The 13,104-nt window shown below is 45.6% G+C and overlaps 1 protein-coding gene across 3 annotated transcripts; it reads right to left on the minus strand.

The window, feature by feature from the left end:
- Positions 1-1,523: 1,523 nt before the first annotated feature.
- On the minus strand, positions 1,524-12,941 carry igf1 (insulin-like growth factor 1). Of its 3 annotated transcripts, none has more exons than XM_067999254.1 (4): positions 12,739-12,941; positions 9,334-9,490; positions 3,833-3,999; positions 1,524-1,784 (listed from the first exon to the last, which is right to left on the minus strand). In XM_067999254.1, exons 1-4 carry the CDS (start codon positions 12,796-12,798, stop codon positions 1,719-1,721), a joined length of 450 nt encoding a protein of 149 aa, XP_067855355.1. In that variant the 5' UTR covers positions 12,799-12,941; the 3' UTR covers positions 1,524-1,718. The 3 variants fall into 3 exon arrangements, with proteins under 3 accessions (XP_067855355.1, XP_067855353.1, XP_067855354.1); XM_067999252.1 differs by having other exon boundaries at positions 12,567-12,939; XM_067999253.1 differs by lacking the exon at positions 12,739-12,941 and adding an exon at positions 11,819-12,007.
- Between the last annotated feature and the right edge of the window lie 163 nt (positions 12,942-13,104).

The raw sequence follows: 13,104 nt of genomic DNA on the forward strand, positions 1-13,104 counted from the left end.
TGCTACCACAATGAGTAGTTGAGGTGAATAGCACAGATACATTTAAGGGGAAGCTGGATAAACACGTGAGGGAGAAAGGAATAGAAGGATATTTGTTTGACTTATAGGGAGAGGTTGGATAGACTGGGACTTTTTTCCCTGGAGAGTAGGAGGTTAAGGGGTGATCTTATAGAAGTCTATAAAATAATGAGGGGCATAGATAAGGTAGATAGTCAAAATCTTTTCCCAAAGGTAGGGGAGTCTATAATGAGGGGACATAGATTTAAGGTGAGAGGGGAGAGATACAAAAGGGTCCAGAGGGGCAATTTTTTCACTCAAAGGGTGGTGAGTGTCTGGAACGAGCTGCCAGAGGCAGTAGTAGAGGCGGGTACAATTTTGTCTTTTAAAAAGCATTTGGACAGTTACATGGGTAAGATGGGTATAGAGGGATATGGGCCAAGTGCAGGCAATTGGGACTAGCTTAGTGGTATAAACTGGGCGACATGGACATGTTGGGCCGAAGGGCCTGTTTCCATGTTGTAAACTTCTATGATTCTATGATATGCTGATAGGGTGAGATGAAATAAGGTGGGAGGAGGCACATGTGAAGCATGAAAACTGGCATAGACCAGTTGGGCCGAATGGCCTGTTTCTGTGCAGTAAATTCTATGTAATTCTACCCCCGAAAAAGAAAGGTTGGAAGAAAAAGCAGATTGTTCATTTAAGTTGTTCATTTAAGTTACGTTGTATTCACATTATAAGAATAAATGTGCAAAGTTCTGCTCTCAAAGTAAAGCCATGCTAGGTGGGTGCAAGGGTCGGAGATAGGGCTATAGCACTGTAGGGCTGGTTTAGAAAATAACGCTCCTTATGCAAACTTCAAATTCAAAGAATTAGAGCCTCTTAACAACGAAGTAATGAAGATCAGTTAAACCTCACTGCGCTGATTGAAATTCATGGTTATTGGTGAAATCGTTTCAAATTGTGCCCTGCAATCTTATGACATTTGTAGTTACAAAAATCAACAATACATTTAAGAGTGCAAATATTGAAAATACCTGTAGCCTGACATTTATTTTTGGTGTTCAGCCCAATTACCGTATTGGCATGCATATATGCTACAATTGCATATTGGCTGCACACCAAACTGGAGCCCTAAACACCCCAACCCCCCCAGCAGAGAACAAAAATATTAATTTGCCCATAAGCTGCACCCCCAACTTAAATTGAAAATGTTTGTTTTTGCAAACCTGCAGCTTATTTACAAATTAATATGCTACATAAAGTGTCAAACACGACTCCAGCACTATCCAGAGATTGCGATCATCTTAATAACAACGCTAACAAGGAAATATGTCGCAATCATCGCAAGTTAAAACGAATTCCGTTACTTAGTGGCTGGCCTTCTAACTGGTCCACACACCTCTATCGATCGGGTCATCGAACCTGCGGAAGGTGAACATGAAACTCCGGTTCAGAACGACTTTTTTTTTTGCACCAGAATCTGTTCAAACTCGTTTGTTCATCTCCCCCCCCCCCCCGCCCCAAAAAAAGTAGGAATGCCGATAAGGTGGCGAAAACTCGTGCTTTCTACAAAAAGAGTTCACCTAACAGAAGGTGTCATTTGATAACTTGCGACTAGCGTCCGACTGTGGACAATGGACGGGCTATGGTGAACCAACACCAGGGGCTGCACTGGACCAGGTCTGCTGACAGTCCCTCGTGCATTTTCTCGTGTCTCAAATTCGGTGATTCCGGGTGACACTGCTTCCATTACCTCGGTTGGGGTTTCTCCAGACGTTCTCCTGTAACATCAAAGGAATGACATTAAGCGATTGAAATTACAGAGGTGCACTGGTGCCACGGTTCACCATCATTAACTTACGGTTATACAGCGCCTTTAAGAACATAAGAACATAATTGGATTGGAAGGTAGCAAATGTAAACCCCGCTATTCAAGAAAGGAGGGAGAGAGAAAACAGGGAACTACAGGCCAGTTAGCCTGACATCAGTAGTAGGGAAAATGCTGGAATTCATTATTAAGGATGTGGTAACGAGACACTTAGAAAATCATAATATGATTAGGCGGAGTCAACATGGCTTTATGAAAGGGAAATCATGTTTGACAAACCTACTGGCATTTTTTGAGGATGTAACTAGCAAGATGGATAAAGGGAAACCAGTGGATGTAGTATATTTGGATTTTCAGAAGGCATTATATAAGGTGCCACACAAAAGGTTGTTACATAAGATAAAGGCTCATGGGGTTGGGCATGGTTAGAGGATTGGTTAATGGACAGAAAACAGAGAGTAGGGATAAACGGGTCATTTTCAGGTTGGCAGGTTGTAACTAGTGGGGTGCCACAAGGATCAGTGCTTGGGACTCAGCTATTTACAATCTATATTAATGACTTAGATGAAGGGACCGAGTGTAATATATTCAAGTTTTCCAACGATACAAAGCTAGGTGGGAAATTAAGCTGTGAGGAGGGCACAAAGAGTCTGCAAAGGGATATAGTCAGATTACGTGAGTGGGCAAGAAGGTGGCAGATGGAGTATAATATGGGGAAATGTGAAGTTATTCACTTTGGTAGGAAGAATAGAAAAACAGAATATTTTTTAAATGGTGAGAAAATATTAAATGTTGGTGTTCAGAGGGATTTGGGTGTCCCTGTACACGAAACACAGAAAGTTAACATGCAAGTACAGCAAGCAATTAGGAAGGTAAATGGTATGTTGGCCTTTATGACAATGGGGTTGGAGTACAAGAGTAAGGAAGTCTTCCTGTAATTGTAGAGAGCTTTGGTGAGACCACACCTGGACTACTGTGTACAGTTTTGGTCTCCTTATCTAAGGAAGGATGTACTTGCCTTAGAGGCGGTGCAACAAAGGTTCACTAGATTGATTCCTGGGACGTGAGGGTTATCCTATGAGGAGAGATGGAGTAGAATGGACCTATACTCTCTAGAGTTTGGATGAGAGGTGACCTCATTGAAACATGTAAGATTCTAAGAGGGCTCAACAGGGTAGATGCTGAGAGGCTGTTTCCCCTGGCTGGAGAGTCTAGAACTAGGGGACATAGTCTCAGGATAAGGGGTTGGACATTTAGGACTGAGATGAGGAGGAATTTCATCACTCAGAAGGTTGTGAATCTTTGGAATTCTCTACCCCTGAGGGCTGTGAATGCTGAGTCGTTGAGTATATTCAAGACTGAGATCAATAGGTTTTTGCGCTCTAAAGGAATCAAGGGAACTGGAGATCGGGTGGGAAAGTGGAGTAGAGTTCTTGCAAGAAACAGTAGCAGGAGTCGGCCATAGAGCCCCTCGAGCCTGCTCCGCCATTAAATCAGATCATGGCTGATCTTCAACTTAACTCCATTTTCCTGCCCTATCCCCATATCCCTTGATTCCCTTAGTGTCCAAATATCTATCAATCTCAGTCTTAAATATACTTAACGACTGAGTATCCACAGCCCTCTGGAACTCCCTCCAAACCTCTCCGCCTCTCTCTCCTCCTTTAGGAGCATTTGAATAGTCGAGGCTGGAGGTAACAAAGGCATGGATGAGAGGTTTCAGTAGCAGATGGGCTGAGGCAGGGGCGGAGACGGTCGACGTTACTGAGGTGGAATTAGGCGGTCTTGGTGATGGAGAGGATATGTGGTCGGAAGCTCAGCTCAGGATCAAATGGGACGCCGAGGTTGTGAACAATCTGGCTCAGTCTGCAACAGTGGCCAGGGAGGGGGATGGAGTCGATGGCTCGGGAATGGGGGCCAACGACAATGGCTTCTTAACTTTGAGACGTTGGGGTCCTGGGACCTTTTGAGGATGGGGGAAGGGCGATGACCGTTCCTTACCCTCTCTCCTTTCTCAGTGTGACGTTGGATGCGTACAGGACCATCTGCTCTTTGCGGCTTCGCGCAGTACATCTCTAACAACTTGAGGTCACAGCTTTGGAAGCAGCACTCATCTACGATCCCTTTGTTTGGTCGCCTCATGCTCGACCTGTAGCCCGTAGGTTTGTCTGTGCGGAAAAAAAATATATAGTTCTGGTCTCCATATCATAAAAAGGACATAGAGGCACTGGAGAAGATGCAAAACAAATTCACAAAGACGATACCAGAACTGAGAGGACATTTTTATCAGGAAAGGCTGAACAGGCTGGGGCTCTTTTCTCTAGAAAAGAGAAGACTGAGGGGTGTCCTGATAGAAGTCTTTAAAATTATGATGTGGTTCAATAGGGTAGACGTAGAAAAGATGTCTCCACTTGTAGGGGAGACCAGAACAAGGAACCATAAGTATAAGAAAATCACTAATAAATTCAATAGAGAATTCAGATGAAACTTCTTTACCCAGAGAGTGGTGAGAATGTGGAACTCGCTACCATAAGGAATAGTTGAGGCAAATAGCATAGATGCCTTTAAGGGGAAGCTCGTGTGGAACCTAAACACCGGCATAGATCAGTTGGGCCGAATGGCCTGTCTTTGTGCTGTAGACTCGAAGTAATTCAATGTAATATTTTTTTTTGCATCCAGAAGAGAAAATACTTCTAACCAGTTGACAGTTGGAAACCCAACAACACTTATGATTTGATGCATCACCTGAGACTCTGGCTATACCCTGCAGGCCAAGAAACTTGCCAGAATCCACAAGCTTGGTTCAGGACTGAAGCCCCAAGCAGAGTGACCAGTGCCAAAACAAAAAAAAAATTGGCAGGAGAAATGCTGAGCTGTAAAAAATCTGTTTTTGGAAGGAAAATGTGTGCTTTTGTCAAAGTTTCAGATAAGATAGTTCTCCCAGTGTTGGAAGAGGGGTAAATGTGTGTGTTCTTACTGATAATTTACTCCTCAAATCGATAGGGTTGGCAACACTGAATGTCAGATGTCACAGGTTTATTAAGTATATGGTCATTAAACATACACTTAAAAGCAATACTTATGACAAAAACCTTGCGGGTTTAGTCGGGGACTCAAACATGTTACAGTTATGAGCTCGGTATGCAGGTCAATCAGACTTTAATCGAATTCCATGGTATCTGTTCAACACCCACTTTTTATACTTTTTCTTGCCCCTTCTACATGACAATCCACACGTTTCTGCATTCCCCAATACACCTCCACATATACATATATTTTGTATATACTAGTCAATCTCCCATGGCATTGCACACGGGGAGGAGTGAAAACGAAGTGTAGTCTTCAGGTGAAGTGAGGTTAGAGGGCAGGAATAATTGGATCAGGGTACGCTGATGTAATTTGGTCCCCATTTTAAAGTCATAAATATTCCATCCTTATTTTTATATTTCCATTATAAATTCCACATTTATATTGGAAACTGCCTATGTAAACATGTGACGTTGTAACTGTACCTTCCTGCCAGTGGTGGTGATGCATTGTCTCCAGTGGCAGGATGTTGTAATTACAGTGTGACAAATTGATACAGGTTTTCTATGTTGACATAGCAATTTATAATGGAAAAAGTTGACATAAAGTGCCTCCATCATAAGATGTTGAATATGGTAATAGATAATATGGATAACAAGATAACATGATGATAAAATAAATAACCAGTCTCTACTCAAGGTGGAAGATGGTGAAATGGTTAGTTAGTTTGACCAAGATTGAAAGCCAGAAGGTTAAAAAGGAATTTCTTTTTTCGATCTGGATCTGTACGTTATTCTGTCATAGCAATGTCACAATGACATGATTTATACCATTGCTTTAAGCAATTTGAATGTCTAGACTCAGAATGAAAAAGTGATGCTTTTAAATGGAGAGGTTTTCTCTATGGATTTATTTTTCTTATACAATTTTTGCTTTGGTAAATTTGCCATGATTATCCATTGTCCAAATCCCTGAAACACGTGCGATACAGCCTTCCATGGCTTAAATTTGCACATCCTGGACCACAGGTTCTGAAGTCTTTACCTAGTGTAAATTAATCTTATTGTCATCAACTTGTCCTGTTCAACATCCTGGCAGCCTGACTCAAGTGCGTATTAATAACAGGACATGTAATGAGCATAACATAGAACTACACTAATTAGATTAACACCTTTCAGATAATCAAAACCACAAGTATCTGCAGCACACTCATAAATCAAGGACTCTCTTTGGCTGATCAAGTTTATCCGGTGCAAATTTCTTGAGACTACTGAATCATTACTAATTGACTGTTCAATTGTTGCAGACACATACTTTATAGTCAATCTCCGCACTATATTGTTGAGCATTTATTCCTTTGTGTAAGAGCTCAGTTTCTTTTATATTTGTTCTCGGGACGTAGACGATGTTGACAAGGCCCCATTTATTACCCATCCCTCGTTGCCCTGAGAAAGTAGTGGACCTTCTTCTAGATATTGGCCAGGTGTTCTTTAGTCGTGACTGATGCAGTGCACACTAGGAGCAAGACTTTTGATATACATTTTAGATACATGAGTAGATATAATCATATAAATCCTCATTGCTCAGTCTCAGAATATATTTTCTAATCTTTCTGGTTTTACTGTGCTTGTTTTTCAGGCCTGCACCGATCCTTGCCTATTTCCACCTGTATTTAAGGTTCTGTTCCTTATTTAAGAAAGCATTGTTCCATTGCATCGTGTGTCCCAAAGTATAACATTAACCCACGTTATATTAGTTAGCGTTTTTCGAACTTGATGTCCACGTTGTCCTGTTTCATACATTTTGTGGATTGTTTTGGCCGTAAAGCTTTCGATAGCATTTAGTCAATGTCCCCTTACCTCACTTCCTCCGAGTCAGAAGGTGCAGGGCTCAAACCCGAGCTCCAGGCAGTCCCGGGGAGTGGAGACCGGGGCTCCAGACAGTCCCGGCGAGTGGAGACCGGAGCTCCAGACAGTCCCGGCAATGGAGACCGGAGCTCCAGACAGTCCCGGCGAGTGGAGACCGGAGCTCCAGACAGTCCCGGCGAGTGGAGACCGGAGCTCCAGACAGTCCCAGCGAGTGGAGACCGGAGCTCCAGACAGTCCCGGCAAGTGGAGACCGGAGCTCCAGACAGTCCCGGCGAGTGGAGACCGGAGCTCCAGACAGTCCCGGCAATGGAGACCGGAGCTCCAGACAGTCCCGGCAAGTGGAGACCGGAGCTCCAGACAGTCCCGGCAAGTGGAGACCGGAGCTCCAGACAGTCCTGGCAATGGAGACCGGAGCTCCAGACAGTCCCGGCAATGGAGACCGGAGCTCCAGACAGTCCCGGCGAGGGGAGACCGGAGCTCCAGACAGTCCCGGCAATGGAGACCGGAGCTCCAGACAGTCCCGGCAAGTGGAGACCGGAGCTCCAGACAGTCCCGGCAAGTGGAGACCGGAGCTCCAGACAGTCCCGGCAAGTGGAGACCGGAGCTCCAGGCAGTCCCGGCGAGTGGAGACCGGAGCTCCAGACAGTCCTGGGGAGTGGAGACCGGAACTCCAGACAGTCCCGGCGAGTGGAGACCGGGGCTCCAGACAGTCCTGGGGAGTGGAGACCGGAGCTCCAGACAGTCCCGGCAAGTGGAGACCGGGGCTCCAGACAATCCTGGGGAGTGGAGACCGGAGCTCCAGACAGTCCCGACAAGTGGAGACCGGAGCTCCAGACAGTCCTGGGGAGTGGAGACCGGAACTCCAGACAGTCCCGGCGAGTGGAGACCGGGGCTCCAGACAGTCCCGGCGAGTGGAGACCGGGGCTCCAGACAGTCCTGGGGAGTGGAGACCGGAGCTCCAGACAGTCCTGGGGAGTGGAGACTGGAGCTCCAGACAGTCCTGGGGAGTGGAGACTGGAGCTCCAGACAGTCCTGGGGAGTGGAGACTGGAGCTCCAGACAGTCCTGGGGAGTGGAGACTGGAGCTCCAGACAGTCCCGGCGAGTGGAGACTGGAGCTCCAGACAGTCCTGGGGAGTGGAGACTGGAGCTCCAGACAGTCCTGGGGAGTGGAGACTGGAGCTCCAGACAGTCCTGGGGAGTGGAGACTGGAGCTCCAGACAGTCCTGGGGAGTGGAGACCGGAGCTCCAGACAGTCCCGGCGAGTGGAGACCGGAGCTCCAGACAGTTCAAGCAAATAGAGGCCGGAGCTCTGGCTTGGAATTCTGGGTTGACATCCAGTGGGATTCTCATGTCCAGTGGGTGTGGGTGGCCAAGGGAATAGGGTGAAGATACAAAAGCAACAACTTTGCCGTTTTAGTAGCACTGAACATAATAATCGAGATTTATTTGTTGTGTTAATTATTTTTGTTTTGCTCGTTGGGGCATTGGCCAGAAAGATCGGGTCACCATTGACCAGAAACTTAACTGGACCAGCCACATAAATACTGTGGCTACAAGAGCAGGTCTGAGGCTGGGTATTCTGTGGCGAGTGACTCACCTCCTGACTCCCCAAAGCACAAGTCAGGAGTGTGATGGAATACTCTCCACTTGCCTGAATGAGTGCAGCTCCAACACTCAAGAAGCTCGACACCATCCAGGACAAAGCAGCCCACTTGATTGGCACCCCATCCACCACCCTAAACATTCACTCCCTTCACCACCGGTGCACAGTGGCTGCAGTGTGTACCATCCACAGGATGCACTGCAGCAACTCGCCAAGACTCCTTCGACTGCACCTCCCAAACCCACGACCTCCACCACCTAGAAGGACAAGGGCAGCAGGCACATGGGAACAACACCACCTGCACGTTCCCCTCCAAGTCACTCACCATCCCGACTTGGAAATATATCGCTGTTCCTTCATCGTTGCTGGGTCAAAATCCTGGAACTCCCTTCCCAACAGCACTGTGGGAGAACCTTCACCACACGGACTGCAGCGGTTCAAGGCGGCTCACCACCACCTTCTCAAGGGCGATTAGGGATGGGCAATAAATGCTGGCCTCACCAGCGACGCCCACATCCCATGAACGAATAAAAAAAAACTCTTGAGTACTATTTTCAGGCTGACATTTACAGACATGTTTAGCATTGTCACATTTGGGACCTATTTGTTGTGAAAAGAACATAGGAATTGCCAGACAAAAAAAGTCCAGGGTCCATCTAATCGGCTTCTACCATCCTGGTAGTCGCACGATACAACGATAGTGGAGTTTTTGACTAATAATGGAAATCGGTCTCTATCAATTAGTCTATAACAGGCCTAGACATGACACGAGGAAAATCCCCAGTGGCGAAGAGTTTTGGAACTATAGGTCCAAAGTCCCTTGTTCCTTATCATCATGTCTTTAACCACAATGAGTGGCCACATTCATCAACACTTCATAAAAAATCCCCCCAAGTCACCACTTCAGATTCCACACCTGTTGTATACTTGTAGTCTGAACCAGTTACTCACAGTCTGATGCAAGATGACTATTAATCCCAATGTATGAAGGAGGTAAACCTACTGAAATAAAAGCCTCGGTCCCCACACACAAACTGGAGGGCGTCCACCAATTCTGCCCCGCATAGAGTCTCTGGACTGGCTTCAGCCCCACTCAGGGTTAGCACACACAGCGTCAGGTAGAAGAGATGAGGGTCGGACACAAGGAGCATCCTAACAGCCTGTGGAGATAATAGAGACAACTGACATTGAAATCCAGATCAACGAGCTACCGATGTTTGGTTAACGCAGATGGCTGCCAACAGAGTTAAAGTCCAATGGAAGGCGTTTGTTGCTTATCTTACCAGTTAGTGCTTTGTCCCCTCCCCCCAACCACATTTTAATTAGATATCAACCATGGCTCAGTGGGTAGCCCCCCTTACCTCTATGTTAGACGGTTCTGGGTTCAAGTCCCACTCCATGAAACTTGAGGATAAAATCTAGGCTCACGCTCCCAGTGCAATACTGAGGGAGTGCTGCACAGTTGGTAGGTGCTGTCCTTTGGATGAGATGTTAAACCGAGGCCCCGGCTGCTCTCTCAGGTAGATGTAAAAGATCCCATCGCATTATTTGGAAGAAGAGCAGGGGAGTTCTCCCCGGTGTCCTAGCCAATATTTATCCCTCAACCAACTTCACTAAAACAAAATGGATTATCCGGTCATTATCACATTGCTGTCTGTGGGATCTTGCTGTGCGCAAATTGGCTGCCGTGTTTCCCCACATTACAACAGTGACTACATTTCAGAAGTACTTTATTGGCTGTAAAGCGCTTTGGGATGTCCTGAGGTCGTGAAAGGCGCTATATAAATGTAAGTTATTTTCTAATTCTTCATGTGTGATCCTTAACAGTGGATGCTATTTGACTGTGAAAGGCATCATAGTTGACATCAATCTTTTCCTCACCCAGTGTCCCCATGTGGCACTGAATAGTGATCAGGAATGGGCTCGCTGGCTGATTTTCTTCCTCCTCTGTAGCTCAGGGCTCTGTGGGCAATTCTAGCTTCCCTATTATAGCCCTGGCTGAGATCAGGTAACTCAGCGTAACACCAGAACCAAACCTAGAGCCTTTCTGGTCTGTACGACTCAGTACCACAAAGGGTGATGTATTCACCCACTGAACCATCAGGGAGCAGTTCAGGGTTTACTGTGAAACTTGAGAGGCTCCCATAGAGGTGCAGCTCTCTTACGGCTGAGTTGAAACTACAGAATGTTTATTATGGAGATCAGAGCTCAATATTGTGAGAATAGGTATACCAGGGAGAATAGCACTAATGAGCATTTTCTAATATAAAACGTGCACACACACATTAAACTAGTTCTGCAGCAGTTGTAGGAGGTCACGCACAGGACGAGGTCAGGGCCTGGTGTACAACAGACATCGATCACTAACAGTTCATGGGAAGGGATGAGAAATGTAATGGGCATAAGGCCAGATAGTCTGGAGACAGAATGGGAATACAACAGCATGAATAGAGCAAGTTATAAGATGCATCAAAGGAGGTAAAGAAGGGAAGGCTGTGACTGAGAGCCATTGGTTTCTCATGCAGATAGAACAATGAATCAAACATCGATGGTATTGCGCTGATGCATTGAAAGGAAAAACACAGGAACATCACTTGGGCAGTGAATACAGGTTAACGTAATCATGTATTTAGACGTAGGTAGGATGCATTGACGTAAGAGCATCATGTTAGGAGGACCTAATTAACCCTTTAAAATATATGACTCACAGGAACAAGCCCCTCAGGGACTTCTACCTATTCTCACTTAGGCGAGTGTGAGCAGTTACGACATCCGATGAGTCCACTGCACGTGAGTACTTTCGGTGCCAGGCTCATGGGCACTGCATGTAATCGGTCGAATCAATGATTTGCTAAATAAAGAATATCATCCAGGTTAAAGGAAGAAAGATTTTAAAGGGACAGCTCAAATCGACATGTCAGAATTTGCAGGGTCTTCCTGTGGAACTGATCTGCACAGGGCCATTTTAGGAGATGTTACATTTTTGTAATCCAGTTTACAGGTTCTTAATCTCATTTGGAACCTAATCTTATTCACAGGAGCTACACCGAGGCAAACGAAGAGTTAGCGTGGCTGGAAAAGTTGGCTAGAGTGTGGGAGTTCTCGAGAAGGTTTAGTCTTACTTATTGTAGCACAAAACCTAAATCTGATCGGGGCAGAGTGCTGTGCTCCTGTTGCATGGTCTGCATCACTTTCCCCTTCGACTCAACTACTGTCCAAAACATGCGTTAAAATCAAGATTTGCGCCCAGCACGATCTCGCCAGGTCGATGTGGCGCTTGCACCAACTATCAGAGTGAAGCCTGTAAAACTTTGGGCTTTGCCGCAGATGTCTTTGATTACAACTTTTTATGCAAATTAAAGTACAGATTTTTTTTAAAATAAAAGCGACTCAATAAAAGGGCGAATATGTAAAAAGCCTCGCTTAAACCTTTACTATAGAGGCTGCGAGTTGAGAAAGAACATGCATTTAAATAGTGCCTTACTCACATCACAGGACTGTGATTTTTCTCCCGGGTTTGCTCACAGCAGCGTCCTGGAGATTAGTCTTTAATTCCCGGAGACTCCAAGGCTCCAAGGTTGGCAACCCCCGACCCATGCTCCGTTCAGCCCCCTGATTTGAGACTATCTGCCAGGTCAGGAGTTACACGAAAGGCTTCGAGACTAGTCCTGACTGTATCAGGTCCCTGGGAAATTACGGGGCGGGGAGCTACTAGTGACCAGTCCACAAGGCTGTTGCTCAGTCCCTTAACACCAGCCCCCAGCCCACTGTGAACCCAGGTACCCCCTCGTTCCCTTCACCTCCCAAGGAATTCACCGCCCGCGTGTTTGATTTTAAAAAAATGTCAGCATTAAAAGCGCAAAATCAGGCTGATGATTCCCGAACTCGGAGCCGTTCATCTCCCCAAGAACAGGTGAAAAAAAACTACATTCAAAATTAAAGAACACAACTCTGTCAGACAGGGCTGGTCTATCTGGTAATCGGGTTTTAAAAATGTTATCTCAAACACGTCAGTAATAGATAATTAAACTAAGAATCATTTGGAAACATGCAATGAGCTCAATTTGCAGCACAACTGACTTGTGAGTGTTAGTTAGAGTATGAATTGATGTCAATAGTTACATAAAACTAACTAGTTATTACATTATTAAAAGATACACCGTTATCTGTGACAAGTCTTTGCATCAACCTCCAGCCTTTGAGATTACTGTATCTGTGCAACTGATTAAAATCTACCTTCACTTCCTTAATCTTTCCGTCCTTGGAATTCAAAGGTTAATTTATCCAATCATCCTCCCTTCTGAAGATCTGAAACTTAACGCAATCCCACACACTCTGCTTCTTCTCCTTCTTGTTGTTCAGTATGATTTCAAACGCCAACTTAAACCCAACGTAAGAGAAATGTCACCTCAAAGAGTTCTGAAAAGTTGCATTTAGATAATTCTGCTAGTTTCCCGGGGTCTTCCATCAACTGGGAATCTGACAAACTCTCTCCCTTGTGCCCCGGTTGCCTGGGAGGTAGGGAGAGAAGTGAAGGAGAAGGTTCAGTTCTGGAGCGGAGTCACATCGCTGTCAGTCTCACCCCGGGAACTGGGGAACTCTGATCGATTGCGCAAACTCATCTGTTCTTATTTTAAGGACAATTGGATTCCAGTTCGAGAGATTCCCCTTTATCTGCATCACACACACACACACACACAGGAGAGACCTTCACTTATGTCAGGGTTAATGACAAGACAAAAAATGAAGGGAGTTTTCAGGCAACGTCTCTCCG

Source organism: Heptranchias perlo, chromosome 18, assembly GCF_035084215.1.
Source record: "Heptranchias perlo isolate sHepPer1 chromosome 18, sHepPer1.hap1, whole genome shotgun sequence".
Taxonomy (NCBI): domain Eukaryota; kingdom Metazoa; phylum Chordata; class Chondrichthyes; order Hexanchiformes; family Hexanchidae; genus Heptranchias; species Heptranchias perlo.

Bases quoted from the DNA above. Each gene is read 5' to 3' on its own strand.
- igf1 (XM_067999254.1), bottom strand. From the start codon at position 12,798: ATGGAAGACCCCGGGAAACTAGCAGAATTATCTAAATGCAACTTTTCA. The intron at 4,000-9,333 runs GTAGGTTTACCT...TTTTCCGCACAG, and splicing joins GGACCGAGGCTTTTATTTCA to ACAAACCTACGGGCTACAGG. The intron at 1,785-3,832 runs GTAAGGAACGGT...TTGATGTTACAG, and splicing joins ACACTGAGAAAGGAGAGAGG to GAGAACGTCTGGAGAAACCC.